Source organism: Cervus canadensis, chromosome 24 (assembly GCF_019320065.1).
Source record: "Cervus canadensis isolate Bull #8, Minnesota chromosome 24, ASM1932006v1, whole genome shotgun sequence".
Lineage (NCBI taxonomy): Eukaryota > Metazoa > Chordata > Mammalia > Artiodactyla > Cervidae > Cervus > Cervus canadensis.
Window position 1 is genome coordinate 18,966,406 of NC_057409.1, and position 23,001 is coordinate 18,989,406.

Here is a 23,001-nt window from a genome sequence, read left to right on the forward strand (position 1 = left end):
TGTAGGTTATTCTCTTTCATTAGTTTCAGTATGTCCTGTCATTCCCTTCTGGCCTGGAGGGTTTCTATTGATAGATCAGCTGTTATCTTTATGGGAATCCCTTTGTGTGTTGTTTGTTGTTTCTCCCTTGCTGCTTTTAGTATTTGTTCTTTGTGTTTGATCTTTGTTAATTTGATTAATATGTGTCTTGGGGTGTTTCGCCTTGGGTTTATCCTGTTTGGGACTCTCTGGGTTTCTTGGACTTGGGTGGCTATTTCTTTCCCCATTTTAGGGACGTTTTCAGCTATTATCTCCTCGAGTATTTCTCATGCTTTCTTTTTGTCTTCTTCTTCTGGGACCCTTCCTATAATTCGATATGTTGGGGCGTTTCACATTGTCCCAGAGGTCCTGAGTTGTCCTCATTTTTTTTGATCCTTTTTTCTTTTTTCCTCTCTGCTTCATTTATTTCCACCATTTTATCTTCTACCTCACTTATCCTATCTTCTGCCTCCATTATTCTACTCTTGGTTCCCTCCAAAGTGTTTTTGATCTCATTCATTGCATTACTCATTTTTAATTGAGTCTTTTTTATTTCTTCTAGGTCTTTATTAAACATTTCTTGTATCTTTTCAATTTTTGTTTCCAGGCTATTTATCTGTAACTCCATTTTGTTTTCAAGATTTTGGATCATTTTTATTATCATTATTCTAAATTCTTTTTCAGGTAGATTCCCTATCTCCTCCTCTTTTGTTTGATTTGGTGGGCATTTTTCATGTTCCTTTACCTGTTGGGTATTTCTCTGCCTTTTCATCTTGTTTAGATTGCTGTGTCTGGAGTGGGCTTTCTGTATTCTGGAGGTCTGTGGTTCCTTTTTATTGTGGAAGATTTACCCAGTGGGTGGGGTTAGACGATTGGCTTGTCAAGGTTTCCTGGTTAGGGAAGCTTGCGTCAGTGTTCTGGTGCGTGGAACTTGATTTCTTCTCTTTGGAAAGCAATGGAGTGCCCAGTAATGAGTTTTGAGATGGGTCTATGTGTTAGGTGTGACCTTGGGCAGCCTGTATGTTGACGTTCAGGGCTATGTTCCTGCGTTGCTGGAGAATTTGAGTGGTATGTCTTGCTCTAAAACTTATTGGCTCTTGGGTGGTGGTTGGTTTCAGTGTAGGTATGGAGGCTTTTGGACGGTCACTTATTACTTAAAGTTCCATGTAGTCAGGAGTTTTCTGGTGTTCTCAGGTTTTGGGCTTAAGTCTCCTGCCTCTGGATTTCAGTTTTATTCTTCCTGTAGTCTCAGGACTTCTCCAGCTATACAGCACTCCTTTCGAAGACAATGGGCTGCTTTTCTGGGCGCCTGATGACCTCAGCTAGCGATCAGAAGTTGTTCTGTGAAGTTTGCTCTGCGTTCAGTTATTCTTTCGATGAATTTGTAGGAGAGAAAGTGGTCTCCCCGTCCTACTCCTCCGCCATCTTGGCTCCTCCTCCCCAAACTTATTTTATGTAATAGCTTCATCTTCTTCTCCATCAAACCTTCTTATCAGAACTGACATATTGTTGAATTAACCAGTAGAAGAAATAAAACAAGGGTCCAAAAGATAATGCATTAGTTGGATAATCAGCCTCTGAAAAATTGCAAATTGACCAAATGTATTCCATATGCTGTGTGCTTGACAGTGAATCTCTAAGGTTTTTGGAATCCTATCCAGGTGCAGTTGCTTTAGTTTCTTGTTGTTAAGGAAATATGTCACTGGTCGCCATAGCTGTGAAAAGGCCATACCATTAGGAAAAAGAATTTAGTGGTCTTATTTAAAGGACCACTTCTTATTTAACTCCTTAATATATGTGTTTATTTGACAGGGACTGTCTTTCCCCAGAGCTAAGATTACCGTACCATGCAATCACAGCTAACATATACTGTCCTGGCATTTTGTTGATAGAATCACCTTTTGCTCTCAAAAATTCCCTGGTATGCACAGTGTCATATGATTATCCCAGCTCTAGCTTCAGAATTATCCTTTCTCTTCTTTCTCCCCTTCCTCTAAGAGTTATGAAAGTTATCAGATAAACTCACACTGCGGTGTTAGTAACTACACATCTTAATGTTGTTGTAACAAATAAAATCTGTTTTTACTTAACTACTGCTACTGCTGAACTAGTATGATTATCACCTCCCTCAACTGACATTGGCAACTGAGCCTATAGAGCCTGGACATGATTTCAGAATTCTATTCCTAACAAAGCATCAATCTATCCAAGTTGCGATTTAAGCTAACTTTGATGTCACCCTAATTTAATGAGCACCAAGACCCATCTAATTCTGTTTCATTGACTATACTAAAGCCTTTGACTGTGTGGATCACAATAGACTGTAAAAAATTCTTAAAGAGATGGGAATACTAGGCCATCTTTCCTCCTTCCTGAGAAATCTGTGTGCAGGTCAAGAAGCAACAGTTAGAACTGAACATGGAACAACAGATTGGTTCCAAATTGGGAAAGGAGTACATCAGGGCTGTATATTGTCACCCTGCTTATTTAACTTACATGCAGAGTACATCATGCAAAATACTGGGCTGGATGTAGCAAAAGCTGGAATCAAGACCTCCAGGAGAAATTTCAACAACCTCAGATATGCAGACAATACCATTCTAATGGCAGAAAGTGAAGAGGAACTAGAGAGCCTCTTGATGAAGGTGAAAGAGAAGAGTGAAAAAGTTGGCTTAAAGCTCAACATTGAAAAAACGAAGATCACGGCTTCTGGTCCCATCACTTCATGTCAAATAGATGGGGAAACAATGGAAACAGTGACAGACTTTATTTTTTTTGGTCTCCAAAATCACTGCAGATGGTGATTGCAGCCATGAAATTAAAAGATGCTTGCTCCTTGGAAGAAAAGCTATGACAAATCTAGACAGTGTATTAAAAAGCAGAGACATTACTTTGCCCACAAAGGCCCATCTAGTCAAAACTATGGTTTTTCCAGTGGTCATGTATGGATGTGAGAGTTGAACTATAAAGAAAGCTGAGCACCGAAGAATTGATGCTTTTGAACTGTGTTGTTGGAAATGACTCTTGAGAGTCCTTTGGACTGTAAGGAGATCAAACCAATCAATCCTAAAGGAAATCAACCCTGACTGTTCATTGGAAGGACTAATACTGAAGCTGAAGCTCCAATACTTTGGCCACCTGATGTGAAGAGCTGACGCATTAGAAAAGACCCTGAGGCGAAGAAACACTGAAGACAGGAGGAGAAGGGGACAACAGAGGATGAGATGGTTGGATGACATCACGGACTCAATGAACATGAGTTTGAGCAAGCTCCAGGAGATGATGAAGGACAGAGAAGCCTGGTGTGCTACAACCCATTGGGTCGAAAAGAGTCAGACATGACTGAGTGACTGAACAACCACCAGACCCAGGGGAAGTTTTAATGTATGCAGTTTTGTTGTTGTTCAGTTGCTAAGTGTGTCCAACTCTTTGTGATCCCATGGACTGCAGCACAGAAAATTGTTTCTCACCTGGACATTCCCTGATGTTTCCTTCCCTTAAGGGATAATTCCTCCTTATAAGACAAATACAACCACCTTTGTTAAATTGAATCATATGGATTTCCCTTTAAATAAGCTATTATAAATGTTATCCTTTTTTATCTATTAAACACTAAGTAAAATGTCCTTAATTTTCTCTTTATAATAAATCAAAATCTGTTATCTAAAGGCAGGCAGTAAAGTGCTGTATAGCAAAGCTGAACTTGGAATCCAAAGTCCTGAGTCAAATTTCAGGTTTCTCCTTTTACTGTGTGATCTTAGACCAGTGATGTAACTTCTCTGACTCAAAATGTCTTAAGGGTTGGGAAGCCTTATAAAAATGTCATACCAACCCTTAAGACATCTGAGTCAGTTAAGTTATATCACGAGTCTAAGAGTTTGGGCTTCCCTTGTAGCTCAGCTGGTAAAGAATCTGCCTGCAATGCAGGAGACCTGAGTTCTCTATCCCTGGGTTGGGAAGATCCCCTGGAGAAGGGAAAGACTACCCCCTCCAGTATTCTGGCCTGGAGAATTCCACGGACTGTATAGTCCATGGGGTCACAAAGAGTTGGAGATGACTGAGTGACATCCACTTCCACTACACTTTCCCTGGTTGCTCAGTGGTAAAGATTCCACCTGCCAGTGCAGGAGACAAGGGGTCTGATTCCTGGGTTAAGTAGATCCTCTGGAGGTAGGAAATGGCATCTCACTCCAGTATTCTTGCCTGGGAAATCCCATGGACAGAGAATCCTGTCAGGCTACACACAGTTCATGGGGTTTGCAAAGAGTTGGACATGACCTAGTGACTAAACAACAACAACAACATGATACTTATATGCCAAAAGCTTTGTGTAAGTCTTCAGTACATAGTTCATGCTTAATAAAAATTAATTTCTTTTTTAACCAAAAAATAAATAATCTTTTGTTGTTGTTGTTTAGCTGCTAAGTCATGTCTGACTCTTTTTGGACCCCATGGACTGTAGCCCACCAGGCTTCACTTTCCATGGGATTTCCCAAGCAAAAATACTGGTGTGTGTTGCCATTTCTTTGGGGGATATTCCTTACCCAGGGATCGAACCCACATTTCCTGCATTAGCAGGTGGATTCTTTACCATTGAGCCACCAAAGAAGCCCACAGGGTAAAATTTGTTTAAGTACAATTGACAAACTAATCTGGATGCAGTGTGCTTCGTTGTGTTGATTATCTGTTGGACTTTTCTCTAGTTTGAAAGCATGAGAGTGAAGTGAAACTGTAGTCCCTCAGTCATGTCGGACTCTTTATGACCCCATGGACTGTAGCCTGCCAGGCTCCTTTGTCCGTGGAATTAATTCTCCAGGCAAGAATACTGGAGTGGGTAGCCAGTCCTTTCTCCAGGGGATCTTCCTGTCCCAGGCATCAAACCAGAGTCTCCTGCATTGCAGGTGGAATCTTTACCATCTGAGCCACCAGGGAAGCCCCTTGAAAGCATTATAGCCCATGTCGTATGTCCACAATAGCAGGACATTTTCAATTCATGCTTTACATCACAGACTGAAGATTTGCTACTCAGGACATAGTAGAAACAAATGTATGAAAAGAATTTTGGAGAAAAATCAACACCTCAAATATCCTTCTCTTTTTATGTCATGTTAATTAAATCTACCCTAGAGTTGGACTTATCAAAGGCATCAGACTGAAAACACTTCAGGTTCCCAGAGGCAAGATTTGATCTTAATATGACATCTGATCATCTCTTTGAAGCTTCAAAAGCATGCTTTGGCTTGACTGACCTCTTTTAAACTGACTGAAATTTGCTGTCAACAGTGGCACAGATACAACTGAGGAAGAACAGAATGGAGGCCCCTTGATGATTTACCCTGCTCTGTAATATACATTTCCTCTCAGCCCATATCGTTTTGATGACATGTAATTAACAAAAGCAATTCAATTAATATGTTCATGCACGAGCATACAAATTGAAAGGCTTTTTCAGAATCCTATCCTTGTCTCTAAAGATGTTTTTATTGATCAGAATTGCATTGCTCTTGGCCAAAAGCCCCAGTAGTAACTCCAGGAAGTACATGATGGAAAATAGCTGTAATAGGCTGTCTTTGTAGAAGCTGTTTCCTTAAAGGAGGGAAGGGCTTTTAAAATATATATAACTAGGTAAATAAAATTTAAAACAAGGCCAGAATAACTGGGCCATAATCACCTTTCTGTTGAAGGCTTTCCCTCTGGTATGTAACCCACTCACAGATTTATAAACACTCTTCTGATCAAGCAGCCTGTTAGCGATGTTCAGATGCATCTTCTGATACCAGAGAATGGCCTCTTCAAATTTTGTCAAGCAGCGAGGTGTCTTGTTTTATCGCCCTTCTACAGGAATAATCAGAGGTGTTGAAGAAACAGGGAGATTTTTAAGAAAAGAAATAGATGTCTTCCTAAAAGTGGTATTTGAATATGGTTGGTCTAGTAGTTCTAAAGGCAGTACCTTAGAGAAAAATGAGAGGGAAAGCTAGGATGCCAGAAGAAGTGTGGCTTATATGGATGGGAAAGCAGGGAGAAGAGACGCAGACACTGTGTACAGAAAGTGGGAGGAAGGAAAAGCAGGCTCTGGGGTGAGACACATGAGAAGTCAAGGTTGATAGGCTTCCACGACATTGAGAGTTGAACAGAACCATGAACTGTTGGAGCCAAGACATTCATGAGTGGTGAGTCATTGAGGTCATTGGGAAGAAGAGCTAGAGACAAGGTATTGGGTTCACAGGTTCAGATTTAGCCCAGTTGCATCTGAAGAGCCAGCCACAGAATTCCCTCTGGGGGTCATTTCACTGACTGCCTAAGGAAATATCTATCTGTCCTGAGCCACACTAATGTCTAGAAGGCTTCAAGGTTGCTCTGAGGCCAGAACACAGATAATGAGGTTCTGGTGGGGACTCACTTCCTCTGCCCTCAGCAAAAGCAAATTGAAATGATAATTCATCGTCTCTTGTGTTTAAAGCAGCCTGATCTACTCTGAACTAGAGAGGTGTGCTACATGGTGAGTTTATTCTTTGACAAATGTCCGTTCAGTAATCTTAGGTGGGAAACTGTTTAAAACTATCAATTATGGCTCACTCTGCAATCTGAATGCGATTCAGCTTCTTATTCCAAAAGTCAGGAGTTCTATTCAGGATTCCACACCACCTCTCCTTCCTGTCAACAACTGCTATGTAGAGTGTTTGAGACTCCAATATGCTAGTCTTTTTCTCTTCTCTGCAGTTCAATTCCTTGAGTGTCCTCTCCACTATGTGTGAAGAACTCCTAGAAGGATTTTGCAGTGCCTTTTCTTTCTTTTTTTTCAATCAAAAAGTAGGGCTCTGAAAACTCAAAATAGCTTAGAACATTTTGTGGAATGGAAGGTGACATTGCGCTGTTGAAACCAGGCAAGTGATCTTTTTTTTTCCCTTTGAATTATTTTAATTGCCCCAAACCTTTATGTTAGCTATTCAAAATCTCTATTCAAAAATGGAAGGGGTCTATATTTTTTAAATATCTAATATGGCATTCAGAACTCTCTTTTTTTCCTTTCAGGCATTTAAAATATCTTACCATCCCTGCTTCCCATCACTAGCCTTTTGCTTTTTCTCACTTTCCCCTTAGTCCTGCATCTAAAAGCATCCCTCTCGACTTTGTAGCCTGGAGTAAACATTCTGTTCCCCACCAGTCCTAAGAGGATTCACTTTCCCTGTATCCTGCCAGGCTTGCCTTTCTGATAAAAGTGCTCACTTTTCAGTTCTGCCAGTGGCAGAGTGGGAAGGAAGAATGTGACTCAGATAATCTTAAACAGTCCTCCTTAAGGGCCTTCTGGTTCATGAATCCCTGAGACTGAGTCTCTGCTGTGTGTACCTGCATTTACTAGGCTTTTATCTGTGTCTAGAGAAGGAGACCCATCTTGAAAGGGCTCTTCCTCTCAAGGATGAAGAGCATCCAAGAAGCAGGTGTGTCCCTTAGCAAAGTATGCATCCCTCTGCGTACATCTTAGAAGGTAGTTGTTCCCAGCAGCATCTTGCAAAGAAGAGAAGAGTCAAGACGAAAATTGCCACTTTCTTATAATTGCCAAAGGCCAAATGCACATACCAATACTCAAGTGCTATGTGGCCAAACCTGCTGTCCCTTTGATGAGTAGCAAATCTGCACCACGTACACTTTGCACAAAAATCATCCAAAGTCAGTGGCAGACCTAGATATGCATTATGAGATTCCCTGGTGGCTCAGATGGTAAAGAATCTGCCTGTAATGCAGGAGACCTGGGTTTGATCCCTGGCTTGGGAAGATCCCCTGGAGGAGGGCATGACAACCCCATCCAGTATTCTTGCCTGGAGAATCCCCAGGGACAGAGGAGCCTGGTGAGCTACTGTCCATGGGGTTGCAAATCAGACATGATTGGAGCTACTCAGCATGCAGCGCACACAGATGTGCATTATAGATTTTCCTATATGTGTGGTTTTTTTTTCCTGTATTTTGCTTCTCCTAACGTGAAAAATCCTATTTCCATCACAGGTCATATCAACATGACAGCATTATATGGCACCTAAATAGAAACTAAACAGCAATTAATTGGCTATCTTCCATTTATGTCTAATTTGATGCGATTTAAATCAGACCATTTATAAAATATGCTATAATTGCCTTTACTGAGTATATCTGCTTCTGTAACTCTTGCATTTTATGCTTGAGACTCAAACTTGGTTATCATTTTCATGTGGAAAAAGCTCTGATCAGCTTTCAGAGCATTCTTCAGCCAGCTGACATCTGTGTGGTGTGGAGAAGTAAACAGCCTGGCTTGATACTTCTAAATTGTCCTCTGTGCTCCTATACCATTCTTGTGATTGCATGGAAATACAATGTAACTTCCAGGATCCAAGTAATTGTGTGGCCCAGAAAAAAACAGGAAGCTATTTAACACTGCCCACCTAGTTCATTTCTTGAGGCATTAGGATACACTCTGGGCCAAGATAATGTACAAAATCTCCAGATTACATAGATGGGAACATTAACTTCAAAGGAGAGAGCCCTCTTGTTCATGAAACATGCATTTTCTACTCAGAGAGATACTTGCACGTGTGACATTTGTTGAAAGTACTTGTAAGTCAGTATGTGGATGTTGTTGCTTAGTGGTTAAGCCGTGTCCCATTCTTTTGCAACCCCATGGCCTGTAGCCTGCCAGGCTTCTCTGTCCATAGGATTTCCCAGGCAAGAATATTGGAATGGGTTGCCATTTTCTTCTCCAGGGGATCTTTCTGACCCAAGAATCGAACCTACGGCTCCTACACTAGCAGGCAGATTCTTTACCACTGAGCCACCAGGGAAGACTGGTATAAATCAGTATATTTCATGTTTACCAGAGGCAAGCTTAGTTAGACCGGGTACATATTGCTAAAAGCATCCCATAGATAAGGACTCTACTGCTATAGAAGTGCTGTTTATCTGGAGGTTAGTATGTTTATAATGAAATATGAGAGTGTCACCTTCTTTCTTCCCTGGGAGTATTCCCTCCCACTCTGCTCCATAGTCAAGAAAGAATTGCGGATCCACTGTCAACCATTTCCTTCCCAGACTTCCAAACCAACAATGCCTTTGATCTGGTACTATTAAGGTTCTTTCCTTCTTCTTCAGTTCAGTTCAGTCGCTCAGTTGTATCCGACTCCTTGTGACCCCATGAATCGCAGCATGCCAGGCCTCCCTGTCCATCACCAACTCCCGGAGTTTACTCAAACTCATGCCCATCGAGTCGGTGATGCCATCCAGCCATCTCGTCCTCTGTCGTCCCCTTCTCCTCCTGCCCCCAATCCCTCCCAGCATCAGGGTCTTTTCCAATGAGTCAACTCTTCGCATGAGGTGGCCAAAGCATTGGAATTTCAGCTTCAGCATCAGTCCTTCCAATGAACACCCAGGACTGATCTCCTTTAGGATGGACTGGTTGGATCTCCTTGCAGCCCAAGGGACTCTTAAGAGTCTTCTCCAACACCACAATTCAAAAGCATCAATTTTTCGGCACTCAGCTTTCTTCACAGTCCAACTCTCACATCCATACATGACCACTGGGAAAACCATAGCCTTGACTAGACAGACCTTTGTTGGCAAAGTAATGTCTCTGCTTTTTAATATGCTGTCTAGGTTGGTCATAACTTTCCTTCCAAGGAGTAAGTGTCTTTTAATTTCATGGCTGCAGTCACCATCTGTGGTGATTCTGGAGTCCAAAAAAATAAAGTCTGACACTGCTTCCACTGTTTCCCCATCTATTTCCATGAAGTGATGGGACCAGATGCCATGATCTTAGTTTTCTGAATGTTGAGCTTTAAGCCAACTTTTTCACTCTCCTCTTTCACTTTTATCAAGAGGCTTTTTAGTTCCTCCTCACTTTCTGCCATAACGGTGGTGTCATCTGCATATCTGAGGTTATTGATACTTCTTAACAATGGAGAATTGCTAGTTCCAAGGTCTTAACAGAACTCCATTATTTTCCAATACTCTTGCAACAATCAGTTTTAAGATTGCTACTTTGTGCTAGGTGTCAGCCTTGTCATGAAAGAATGTTTCACATCCAGCCAACATGATTATTCATACTTTGAGAACAGTTTCCCCTTTTTGTCAAAGGAAGCTAAATACACAAAATGACAGGCAGTCAGCCAGAAGAATCATCATCAAAAGGAATATGTTATCTTAATATTTCATTCAATCTTCTGAGAAACTAAGACTAAACCACTGAGTGTTCTGTGCTGCTTTTTTCCTCCACACAATCATTTTATTTCCAGTTTGTTTCTTTGTCTTTTCTTAGGAGTTCAGTGTGCTTTCTAAAGCATAAGAGTTTCCCTGTGAGGTAATGAAAACATATTATCCCAGAGTGGAAAATAAAAGATTACAGAGTTCTCAGAAAGTTCCCTAAGGCACAGATTAAATCAACATAAAATTAAGTGTGTAAAGTGACACAAAATCTTCCGACTTCTAGTTCAGTGTATCTGGTGGGAGTAGTTCTAAGCTATTATAAAAATTTAAGCAACCAATTAAGCGTTACCTGAGCCAGTGACTAAATATCCAAAAATTATAATTAAACATTTTTTTTCTTTTTTTAATTTTTTTATTAGTTGGAGGCTAATTACTTCACAACATTTCAGTGGGTTTTGTCATACATTGACATGAATCAGCCATAGATTTATACTTATTCCCCATCCCGATCCCCCCTCCCACCTCCCTCTCCACCCGATTCCTCTGGGTCTTCCCAGTGTACCAGCCCCGAGCACTTGTCTCATGCATACAACCTGGGCTGGTGATCTGTTTCACCATAGATAGTATACATGCTGTTCTTTTGAAACATCCCACCCTCACCTTCTCCCACAGAGTTCAAAAGTCTGTTCTGTATTTCTGTGTCTCTTTTTCTGTTTTGCATATAGGGTTATCGTTACCATCTTTCTAAATTCCATATATATGTGTTAGTATGCTGTAATGTTCTTTATCTTTCTGGCTTACTTCACTCTGTATAATGGGCTCCAGTTTCATCCATCTCATTAGGACTGGTTCAAATGAATTCTTTTTAATGTCTGAGTAATATTCCATGGTGTATATATACCACAGCTTCCTTATCCATTCATCTGCTGATGGGCATCTAGGTTGCTTCCATGTCCTGGCTATTATAAACAGTGCTGCGATGAACATTGGGGTGCACGTGTCTCTTTCAGATCTGGTTTCCTCAGTGTGTATGCCCAGAAGTGGGATTGCTGGGTCATATGGCAGTTCTATTTCCAGTTTTTTAAGAAATCTCCACACTGTTCTCCATAGTGGCTGTACTAGTTTGCATTCCCACCAACAGTGTAAGAGGGTTCCCTTTTCTCCACACCCTCTCCAGCATTTAGTGCTTGTAGACTTTTGGATAGCAGCCATCCTGACTGGTGTGTAATGGTACCTCATTGTGGTTTTGATTTGCATTTCTCTAATAATGAGTGATGTTGAGCACCTTTTCATGTGTTTGTTAGCCATCTGTATGTCTTCTTTGGAGAAATGTCTGTTTAGTTCTTTGGCCCATTTTTTGATTGGGTCATTTATTTTTCTGGAATTGAGCTGCAGGAGTTGCTTGTATATTTTTGAGATTAATCCTTTGTCTGTTTCTTCATTTGCTATTATTTACTCCCAATCTGACGGCTGTCTTTTCACCTTACTTATAGTTTCCTTTGTAGTGCAAAAGCTTTTAAGTTTCATTAGATCCCATTTGTTTAGTTTTGCTTTTATTTCCAATATTCTGGGAGGTGGGTCATAGAGGATCTTGCTGTGATTTATGTCGGAGAGTGTTTTGCCTATGTTCTCCTCTAGGAGTTTTATAGTTTCTGGTCTTACATTTAGATCTTTAATCCATTTTGAGTTTATTTTTGTGTATGGTGTTAGAAAGTGTTCTAGTTTCATTCTTTTACAAGTGGTTGACCAGTTTTCCCAGCAAATTTAAGCAAACAATTAAGCGTTACCTGAGCCAGTGACTAAATATCCAAAAATTATAATTAAACATTTTTTAAATTAAAACTTAGTACTTCATGATGTTAAAGAATATCTGGCTCTCTTAGCCATGGAAGTGGAAGATAAAATGCTCTTTCTCATCCCCTTCCCAACCATTCACACTGCACCAGCCATGATGGATTCTCTGCTGCTCTTCAACATCAACAAACGCATTTCTGCTTTGAACCTCTGTTTTTACTGGTGATCTCTGCTGAGATGCTCTTCCTTCAGATGGGTGTGTGGCTGGCCCTTCATTTCTTTCAGATCTCTGCTCAATGTCACCCTCACAGAGGCCAGAAAATATTTTCTCAAACTGTATCCCTTACATTTTCATTTCTTTCTCTGGCTTTATCATCACAGTGGTCACAGTAGTTTTCACAGAACATATATAAATATGGAAAATTTATTTGATTGTGGTGGGTCCTCCCTTGGCAGAATGAGAACAAAGCTCTCTGCTTTGTCATTATTTTTGTTTTGCCCACCCTCCGATTGCCTAGTAAATAAGCAACATCTTCTAAAAACAGTAGGTGTTCAACAAGCAGCCATTGAATGAATGAATGAGGGAATGAAAACAACATGCATGGCTTATCCTTCTCTTGGAAATGATATCCCAAAGTTAGTATCAAATTTAGAGTCTATTTAATGCTTTATGATTGATGAATATGGCTTGAACCAATATAGAATCTAAATTAAAATTTTTAACTTAAAAAAAGGAGAAAAATCTTTTAAAAATGAAACTAAGTCATGATGAAATACCATGGTGCACCAAGTAGAATGGCTCAAACTTGAAAACAAAAACTGACAATGCCAGGTACTGACAAGGATGCAAAGCAACTTGACCTCTGATGATGGGAATGAAAATGGCAAATTCACTTTAGAAGACAGTTCATCAGTTTCTTACTGAGTTACATCACTACCTAGTAATCTCATTCTTGAGCAAAACAAAAACTTAAATTCAGACAAAAACCTGTAAGCATATATTTATAGCAGCTGTATTCATATTTGGGCTTCCCTGGTAGTTTACCCCCAAATAGAAACTACTCATATATTCTTAATCTGGTAAATGGATATTTTTGAAAACATGCATACATCCAAAAAATGGAATACTGCTGGCAATAAAAGAAAATTAATACCCACAACTATGTAGATAAATCTTAAACACATTATGCTCGGGGGAGGGGGGGGAAAACAGGTCACAAAAAGGCAACAAACTACATTATTCCACACATACAACATTTTAGAAAAGGCAAATTTTAGAAATAGATATCAAATCAGACTGCCAGAGTTTGGGACTTGGGTGGTCTTTTGACTAAAAGGAGCAGACGTGAATTTTGGGGGTGATGAAGCTGAACAGTTGTTCTACATTTTGATTGAGATGGTGGTTACACAACTATGTGGTTTCTTCAGAACTCATAGAACTTTACACAGAAAGGTACATTTCATAGGAATGTGTTATCTCTATGAATAAAATGTCATCCACAGTAGAGAGACCACTGTTTATTGCAGAGCAAATATGTAATAGTATTTAGTGAGTAGCTGCCTTCATTCTTCCCTAACATCATTTTCATCAACTCTTTGGCATCTTTTTTTTTTTTTTTTTGGATTCACTGTGCAGCATGTGGGATCCTAGTCCCTGACCAGGGATCAAACCCTCACCCCCTACATTGGAAGGTGGAGTCTTGACCACTGGACTGCCAGGGATGTCCCAACTCTTGGCATCTCACTATGCAAATCTAATTGACCTGCTCACATTACAATCTCTTTGTGTAAAGAAAATTTAATTGAGTTTCCTAGAAAAGGCCAGAACTGCAGTAGGGGTCTGGAGAGTCTTCTCTGAGGAATACTCAAGACTCTCCTAATGGGCTTGTCTGGCTTCCTTTATATTGTTGCTCCTCTTTCTTTTTCTTTCCTTATCTCCAGCACACATCCATGGAAACTGTGTACCACATTTGAAAGGATGATTTTTCTTTAAGCAGTGTTTCCAAATCTTTTCCACATTATGACATGTATTTTTAAAATATTTGTTTGGAACTCCAGTAAGCAGATGGTCAAGGGTGCTTGCCCTAGAATGGCCAACCAGGTGCTGTCCAGCCTCCAGACAGCTGAATGCATCAGTGTCTCAGAGTCCCAGCACTTCTCAGCTTCTCTGAGTCCACTTGTTTGGGGGTCAGAGGGAGAATAAATCTGCTGCTGAAGACTGAGCTCATTGTTCTGATGATGTTATTCAATTAATGTGAAGCACAATTCCATCATTAATTGTGACACCTGTCATTGCTATTGTTGTTTACTCACTTAGTCGTGTCCAACTCTCTTGCAACCCCATGACTGTAGCCCACCAGGCTCCTTTGTCCATGGGATTTCCCAGGCAAGAATACTGGAGTGCGTTACCATTTCCTTCTCCAGGGGATCTTCTCAACCCGGGGATCCAACCTGTGTCTCCTGCATTAGCAAGCAGGTTCTTTCCCACCTAAGAATGTTCTCAGCCGGGTTCCAGGAAGCCCCGATGATGATACATATATTAGGCAAATACAGCATTTTGTGTGTGAAATTTTCACTTTTAAGAGCATTGATGCTACTTTACACCATGATACTTATAATTATCAGGAAAAAAAATTGACAGTATTTGATAGTATAGAAATAAAAGTGTGACTAAACTTAAATTGCTGTCTCCTCCAATTTAATTGCTTTTATTAATTTTAAAGCATTGCTTAGTAATATTTAAAGCTGTTTTCAGGTTATCAAGAACCCATCCATGTTCAGGTGCATGGATTCCACATCAATACTAAACTCCTGCAACTTGGTTTTCTATATAGAAAAGAAAAATCACTGTACAGGAAAGCAGAATGATCTTTCTTCATTGTTTAGGACACAATGAAATTTTAAGAGAAAATATGTCATTATTATTTCAAACTTGTGAATGCACAGCCTGTTTGTCATTAGCTCTTCATCTGAAATAATTGAACCTGCAGCTAAAAATAGCAGATAAATAACTGAGCCATGGAAAGCCTGGTGCGTTTTTCTTTTTCCCTACCCCCATCAGAAAGTGACTCCCTCTGCAGGGAGATTATATTCATAAAGCTTTAAAATCATTATATTTTCAAACACATATCCTTCTTTCAAGCATTCTTCTTTTTTCCTAATGATTTGTCTAAACCATTACACCAAAAGCTTTTCACAGGTCAAAATTGCTTAACATATGATGCTAAATGGTTTATTGATGCCTGCATTTTTATTCTCTTTGCTTATTTGCTTCTTAATATATTTGGGAATTGGAAGAGCAGAAGGAATGAAAGGAGAAGAGAGGCGGAGAGTTACTGTTATTCCAGAGAAGTGTGCTTCAGATCACATGATTTCATTGTGTACAGAAGACAAACTGAGCCTGGGAGCTGGTGGGTAACCTGACCACACAGACAGTCGGGCTAGGACTAGAACTCAGACCTTCTGACCACCCAGAACAGGTCCCTGCAGGAGAGATGGGTAAATGCATAGACATATATTTAGTAGAAATGGAAGATGAGAAATTATGTAACTTTACTACCTTGCAATGGAGCAATCTGTTATGGGGGCTTTGGGACCAGAGGGACTGGTTCACAGAGTGTGAAGAAAAAGTATAAATCCTTTGAAGTCTAGGCAAAGAGAATAATAATTTTTATAAGAGCTGATGTTTATTGATGCTTTCGAACTGTGGTGTTGGAGAAGACTCTTGAGAGTCCTTGGGTCAGCAAGGAGATCCAACCAGTCCATCCTAAAGGAAATCAGTCCTGCATATTCATTGGAAGGACTAATGCTGAAGTTGAAACTCCAAAACTCTGGGAGTTGGTGATAGACAGGGAGGCCTGGCATGCTGCAGTCCATGGGGTTGCAAAGAGTCGGACATAACTGAGTGACTGAACTGAACTGATGTTTATTGAGCATTGCTACATGCCAAGAACTATTTTAAGCACATATCACATATTAGCCCTCAAATTCTACTTCATAAGTCTAGGTGTTTAATTCAGATAATAACTAAATAGGACCTTAGCCCAGAGAGTTCTCAATTAAATGTAGTATTTCTTGGTCAATAATTAAAGAATATAAAGTATTAAATAATTAATAACCTGTAAATATCTCTACCAGTACTCTTGCCTGGAAAATCCCATGGATGGAGGAGCCTGGTGGGCTGCGGTCCATGGGGTCGTTAAGAGTCAGACATGACTGACTGACTTCACTTTCACTTTTCACTTTCATGCATTGGAGAAGGAAATGGCAACCCACTCCAGTGTTCTTGCCTGGAGAATCCCAGGGATGGGGGAGCCTGGTGGGCTGATATCTATGGGGTCACACAGAGTTGGACAGGACTGAAGTGACTTAGCAGCAGCAAATATCTCTAAATAAATAGTGAGATTTAATTGTTGATAAAATCAAGTAAGCTATTTTTTAATTATGATGAATAAAATTCACATTTTAAGTTACACGGGGAATGATTATTCTTACAAGAGACATTCTCTTCAAAGTATTTGTTGTTAAGCAATTGAAAGATTTAAGTTGCATTTTAGTTATTTTTTAAATACATGACATGTTTTATTTTTCAGAGCAGTTTTAGGGTCACAGCAACATGTGAAACTGAACTTACACTTTTTAGGTGAGAAGATTTGCTAAAGAAAATTTGTCTTCACACATCTGAAATGTTTTCAATGTACTAATTTCAAACAAAGACATCCAATTTTCTATTTTCCTTTGTAGTTCATATCAAACAGTAACAATGAGAACCATGTATTGAGAGGATGATGTACCATCTTGCACAGTGCTGTGTTTGACACACGACATCTCTCTGAATACCCCAGTGATCCCACCTCCAAGTGGGTATTTACTGCCTCCGTTCACAGGTGTAGAAACTGAGACAGAATTTAAATCAGCCATCCAAGGTCTTCTTGCTACTAATGACCAGGATATGATTTCAACACAGATCACTAATGTCCGTTTTCTTAAATTCTAGTCTATACTGGAAGTAAAAGTGAATGGCAGTGGAAGAAGTGGACTGAGAATCTTTTTCTACTTCAAATAAAGTTGATCTAGATCAATGGTTCTCAATTTTAATGTTTCTGAAATCAAAACTCCTTTGCACTACAAAAATATTGGGGACCTTGTGAAAATTTTGATTATATGGGTTGTTCTTATTGGTATATTCCATCTTATAAATTAAACCTAAGAAAAGTTCTGCATATAAGCAACATCATATCATATTTGTCTTTGGCTCACTTGTGGAATCTAAGAAAAATGATACAAATAAACTTATTTGCAAAGCAGAAACAGACTCACAGACTTCTAGAACAAATTTATGATTACCAAGGAGGAAAGGTTGGAGGAGGGATAAATTGGGAATTTGGGATTAACATATGAATCCTATTGTATAAAATAGATAACCAACAAGGACCTACTATATAGCACAGGGAACTCTGCTCAATACTCTGCAATAACCTAAATGAGAGAAGAATTTGAAAAAGAATAGATCCACGTATGTGTATAACTGAATCTCTTTGCTGTATACCGGAAACTAATGCACTGTTAATAAACTATACTTCAATATAAAATAAAAATTTTTAATTAAAAAAGATTAAAAATAACTTTTTCTATTTGCTAAATTGTGTTTTCAGGATATTTTGATGAAGTCTGATGCCACATAGAAACAAAAATGCCAAAACTTGTGCATGTGTGCTAAGTCTCATCAGTCATAACTGACTCTGTGATCCTACAGACTGTAGCCCACCAGGCTTCTCTCTCCATGGGATTCTTTAGGCAAGAGTACTGGAGTGGGTTGCCATTTCCTTCTCCAGGGGATCTTCCCAAACCAGGGATCAAACCCATGTCTCTTATGTCTTCTGCATTGGCAGGCAGGTTCTTCACCACTAGTGCAACTTGGGAAGCCCCAACAAAAACTTAAAGCAGCTAAATAAACATATAATTCATAAGAAAAAAAGCTAAGAAAATTCTAAATACGTTATTTCTTTAATCTTGAAATAGTAGTTAGAATTTAAATAGCCATAATTTATTACTTAAAAATAATTTTAAAATAAAAATAAACACACTGCATGTTAACATACATATTTTTATGGCCAATACGTATGTTTTCCAAAACAAAACAGTTCTGTGAGAAGAGTAACTTTATTTTACATTTTTAGCAAAACTCCTTAATATCTAACTTAATATCTAACTTAAAAGAACTCAGCTGGACTCTCCTATTTGCTTCTGCATTTAGCCTATTACATTATCACACTTCATGTGGAACCTGGAGAACTCCACTGACTACTCAGGAGACAATTCAATTGAAAAGAGAAAATAAAGACAATATTATTATGAAAATAATTTGACCACTGGACTCCCTGAAAGGCCCCAGGGACCTCTATAGGTCCCAACTCACACTTTAAGAACCACAATTTTTATATAAACTCTAAGAGACCTGAGAAGTTTCATCTCCGACTTTCATTTACAGTGATAACTGAAGTCCATCCACACTGACTCTTGGTATTGTTCTGTAAAAGAATGATGAAAATTTGTTATCTCCAGAATAATAAACCTTGAGAGGGAAAAATATTAAAATAATATTGTGTGGCTAACACAAAAACATTATAGAAAAATGTGTCGGAATTATATTTGGTTAACTCAGTATGCAGAGACAAAAATTATTTTTATAGAACAAAGGAAGACAATCCTTCAGTGTGCAAATGAAATATAATTGAAGTGTCATTCTATTTTTGTGGCAGTAACCAAAACTGATTAAATCTATTCTATTACTTAAGTGAAGGTGGTTGTCAAATATTGGCAGACATGTGCCCTAATAGAGAGTACCAGGAGAGCATAGAACTCTTACATGAGAAAAATCTTATACAATATTTGAATTGCTTTAAAACATCAAAAGCTGAATTACTTGATTGTTTATGAGACTACATCTTGAAAATGTTTCAGTTCAGAAATGTGATTTTTCTTTATTTCTTTAAAATCAAAACCCAGAAACAAGACATTTGTAAACCATATTTGGTGTAGTTAATTAGTGTATTGAAATTCACTTTGCATTACTATACTGTTCCTACAAGGGAAATGGCTATGGTAATGCACTTACTTATTCCTAATAACTTTTAAACTTGGTGTAGGACCCTAAATGTTCTAAAAGAACTGTGCCTTATTTCATAGAGAAGTTAGCACAGCTGGAAAGCTAAAGAATAATAATTTCATTATTGCACCAAATGGAGAAACACTACATTTCAATCAAAAGTATTCACAGAATGTAAAAGAGCTCCAAGACTTAAATGAAGTGTGATCCCCACTGCCAATTGAACCATAACCCAAATAGTCATTTGACTGCAAGCTCTGCAAAAGTCACTGAAGTTTCCAGATGTTGAATTACGATGAGAGAAGAAACAACAATATTCACGTCAGTGCGTTCCTTTAAAGTAGATTCTTGGTTGACTGTTTTACATATTTTAGAGATGCTGTTATTCTGCAAGTATTTTTTCCCCTAATCTCCAGATGCTCTGAGGCCAGCAAAACACTTCTAGATTCTTTAGAAAAGAGCTCTTTGTTTAAATAGAAAGTCTTGCCAGTAGCTCTGAGAAGGTTTTCTTGGTTTCCTTAGATTCTCCGCAGTAATAGCCTGCTGGAGTCTACAGACTACTGGCTGCAGAATCAGAGAACACCCTGCCAGATTGGTTTTGTGGAAGACAAGTCTGAAAACTGCGCTTCTGTAAGTAAACACAGCTCTGGGGCTGCGGGCTGAAAAAGTGGGGACTCGTGAACCTGTGCTCATGAGGACATAATCATTAAATACAGCATTGGGAAAGTAACCTTTTGAAAATATGCAGTTGGTTTATACAGAGGGTGACAGGCCAAAGCTCATGATTCTTCTGCTTTTCTCATTTCAACAGGCAAATTAATCTTACCAATTCTCTATCCATGTTGTTTTTATTTTTAAAACTGAGAAAAAGATTCAGAAATAGAATTGCATGATGAGAAACAAAAGCCCGATCAAGAGCTCTCTTAGATTCTTTTCAATATATTTTATCACTTCTTCTAATAGGTATTTTCCAACGTGAAAACTGTAAAAATGTTCTACCACTTTTATATGTTATTGTCGTTATTTGAAAACCTTCTCAACATAAGAAATACACAAGCATGAATTTTAATATTCTGTACTGTATCTGAGCTTTACATATAGAAACCCTCCTTTTCAAGGGAAGAGATGTTCTTATAGATAAATGTTTCTTGTGGCTTAGATTGTAAAGGCGTATTGTTGATATGAGAAATCAACACTGTGATCTCTTCTTCCTTTATGAAGTAGTCTGCTTCCTGTATGTTCTACAGAGCTACATGTTTCATTTTAACTGAAATTACCTAGCTCTTATGGGGTCATAATTACAGAAATTGGGGGAGAATATTTCCAAAGAGGAGAGAAATGTAATTCTCATAACTAAGTTGAGAGCATCAGCTCAGAGCTATTCCTGGAGGTAAGTTGCATGCCAGCATTTCTGTTAAAAGAAAAAAAAAGGAAGCTGAAAATGGGATGGAGAAGCTTTTTATATATAATGAGCAAAACCAGAACTGGCAGACAGAGAATGTAAAACATTTCACACTGCAGAGTCTCATAGCCCAACAAAAACAAAGTCCATTCAACACACTAAATTCAATCTCTTTGTTTAGGCAAAATGATTTGATTGTGCTATTTGGGGGACTTTTTAATCCCTTGTCCAGAAAACCAGTTGATGGCTAAAAATCTTTGGTGAAAACAGAAAGGATTAGGTGGTGAGCTATTTAACAGCAATACCTTCTTTGGAAATTCAGTTCTAAGATGAGATAGAAAATTCAGGCATTTGCTGATACTAATCTCTAATTACACAGCTATGAATTGCAAAAGGGAGAGAAATGGAGAGGAAAAGCTATCGGCATCTACACTTTAGTCAAAGGCTTCATCCAGGCAGCTCCTAAAAATGAGTCTGTCATTTGCAGCAGGCACCAAAGTTGAGGCACTAACAATTGCATAATAAAGGGCAAGGAGGTCTTTTTTAAACTTCATATTTTTGGAATCTATATTGAAGAAGTGATAATTTTATAGCCAAAGTTAAGATTACCACTGGATCTTAGATCTCCCTAAGTGTAAGAAAGTTCTACTCACAACCCCCCACCCCAATCTCAAGGAACTCACATTTGGACGTAAACAACTTTCTTTCTTAATGCTTTGTCCCTTTACTGTTTCAGATGACATCAGTGCGTTTGAGCTAGCTGATTCATGCTGTCTTTATGGTTCTTTCTATTCTTCCCCAAAGGGGAAAAATCTAAACACAAATAAAAGGCATACTGGAAGGCTTATTTTTCTGCAAGAGTTAATAATAAATGAAACTGACTCAAACGTTAAAAATTGTCCATGACTCTAAACTTTAAAGAGATTTCACAATCCCTATGAAAAATAAACCTTAACCTCTTAAAAAGTACTTTGCAGTTTACTTTTTCTTAGCTTACAAGTCCTTTCTCTCTTAGTTGGCATAGAAACAGAGTCTAGACCTGGACATTGCTGAAGCGAAGCTATTGTCTAGAGGGAAACAGCTCTGATCTACAGCAGTGGTTGGGCTTCCCCTGGTGGCCCAGCAGGACAGAACCCACCTGCCAATGTAGGAGACGCAAGAGATTCGGGTTCGATCCCTGGGTCAAGAGGGAAGATCCCCAGGAGACAAAAACAGCAACCCACTCCGAAATGCTTGCCTGAAAAATCACCTGGAGAGAGGAGCCAGGAGGGCTACAGTCCCTGGTGTCGCCAAAGACTCAGACATGATTTAGTGACTAAACAACAACAATAACAACACAGCACTGGTTGACAGGACAAGAATTTCTTGCCCAAAACAGCTACACACAAGGAAGAAGTAGCCACATGGGCAGAGAAAAAGTACATAATTCCACTTCCAAACAAATTCTCCTCAGTAGGATAAACATGAAAGTGTAATTTAAGGAAACCATAATACTGTGTTTTTAAATAATATCTTCATTAAAGTATAGTTTAAGAAATTATTCTGAAGAGATCATCCTGAATCTACATCTATTAACAAGTAATCACAACGAATTCTGAGGACCCTAAAGCAAAGTTGCCCCATATTTTATTACTTTGTACTCTGTTCTAATTCTGGGGGATCCTCCGCTATGTTAATTGTTGCTTCTTTAACTCATTTCTTCCAGATCAAACTTTGTATACGGCTGTTTCATATCCAGTTTTGATTGGCTTATTATCCATCATGCTAAACTTTAAGTATCTGGATTTGCAGTTTCTCAAAACTAAGTGCCTTAAAGTACCAATATTTTCTGAACACAAGATGTTCATTTTTAATTTTTATTGAAGGACAGTCTCAGGCATGGAAACCCTTCAGGGTGTTATGGGCTTGGGTCAGTAGAGCTGTTTGTTCCCAAGCATCAAACGAGCTTCAAAAATCAGATTTGATCATTATCTCAGTAAAGAACTGCTTTCATTTCACAGCTAAAATGATGTGTCTTAGTGAGCTGTCTGAAGCTATCAGACATGCGATAGGTGCTCTATCATGATCTATATGGGAGAAGAATCTAAAAAAGAGTGGATATATGTGTATGTATAACTGATTCACATTGCCTTACAGCAGTAACTAACACAACATTTTAAGTCAACTATGTTCCAATTAAAAATCAAAAATATAATAATAAAATTAAAAAAGAAATATGATAGGCCAGCCAAACTTGAGAGAAATCTGACTCAGAAGCCCCCTGAAAGTCACTCTTAATATTTTTTCCAAAAGATATTAAATATGAAAACTGTGCTTTTGCGTTTGTAAATAGAGTTGGCTTCCCAGATGGCTCAGTGGGTTCAGAATCTGGCTGTAATGCAGGAGATACAGGAGACGTGGATTCCATCCCTGGTCGGAAAGATCCTCTGGAGGAGGAAATGGCAGCCTGCTCCAATATTCTTGCCTGGAGAATCCCATGGACAGAGGAGCCTGGTGGGCTACAGTCTATAGG

At 38.9% G+C, this 23,001-nt stretch overlaps 1 protein-coding gene across 9 annotated transcripts in view; it reads left to right on the forward strand.

Moving 5' to 3' along the window:
• The window catches only part of LOC122426679 (SPHK1 interactor, AKAP domain containing), a 193,133-nt gene that overhangs the window by 52,230 nt on the left and 117,902 nt on the right, over positions 1-23,001 (forward strand). For all 9 annotated transcript variants that reach the window (XM_043445776.1, XM_043445774.1, XM_043445775.1 and 6 more), the window contains one exon: positions 19,610-19,717. In XM_043445776.1, the coding sequence (XP_043301711.1) occupies positions 19,610-19,717 (108 nt within the window). The remainder of the gene's footprint in view (positions 1-19,609; positions 19,718-23,001) is intronic.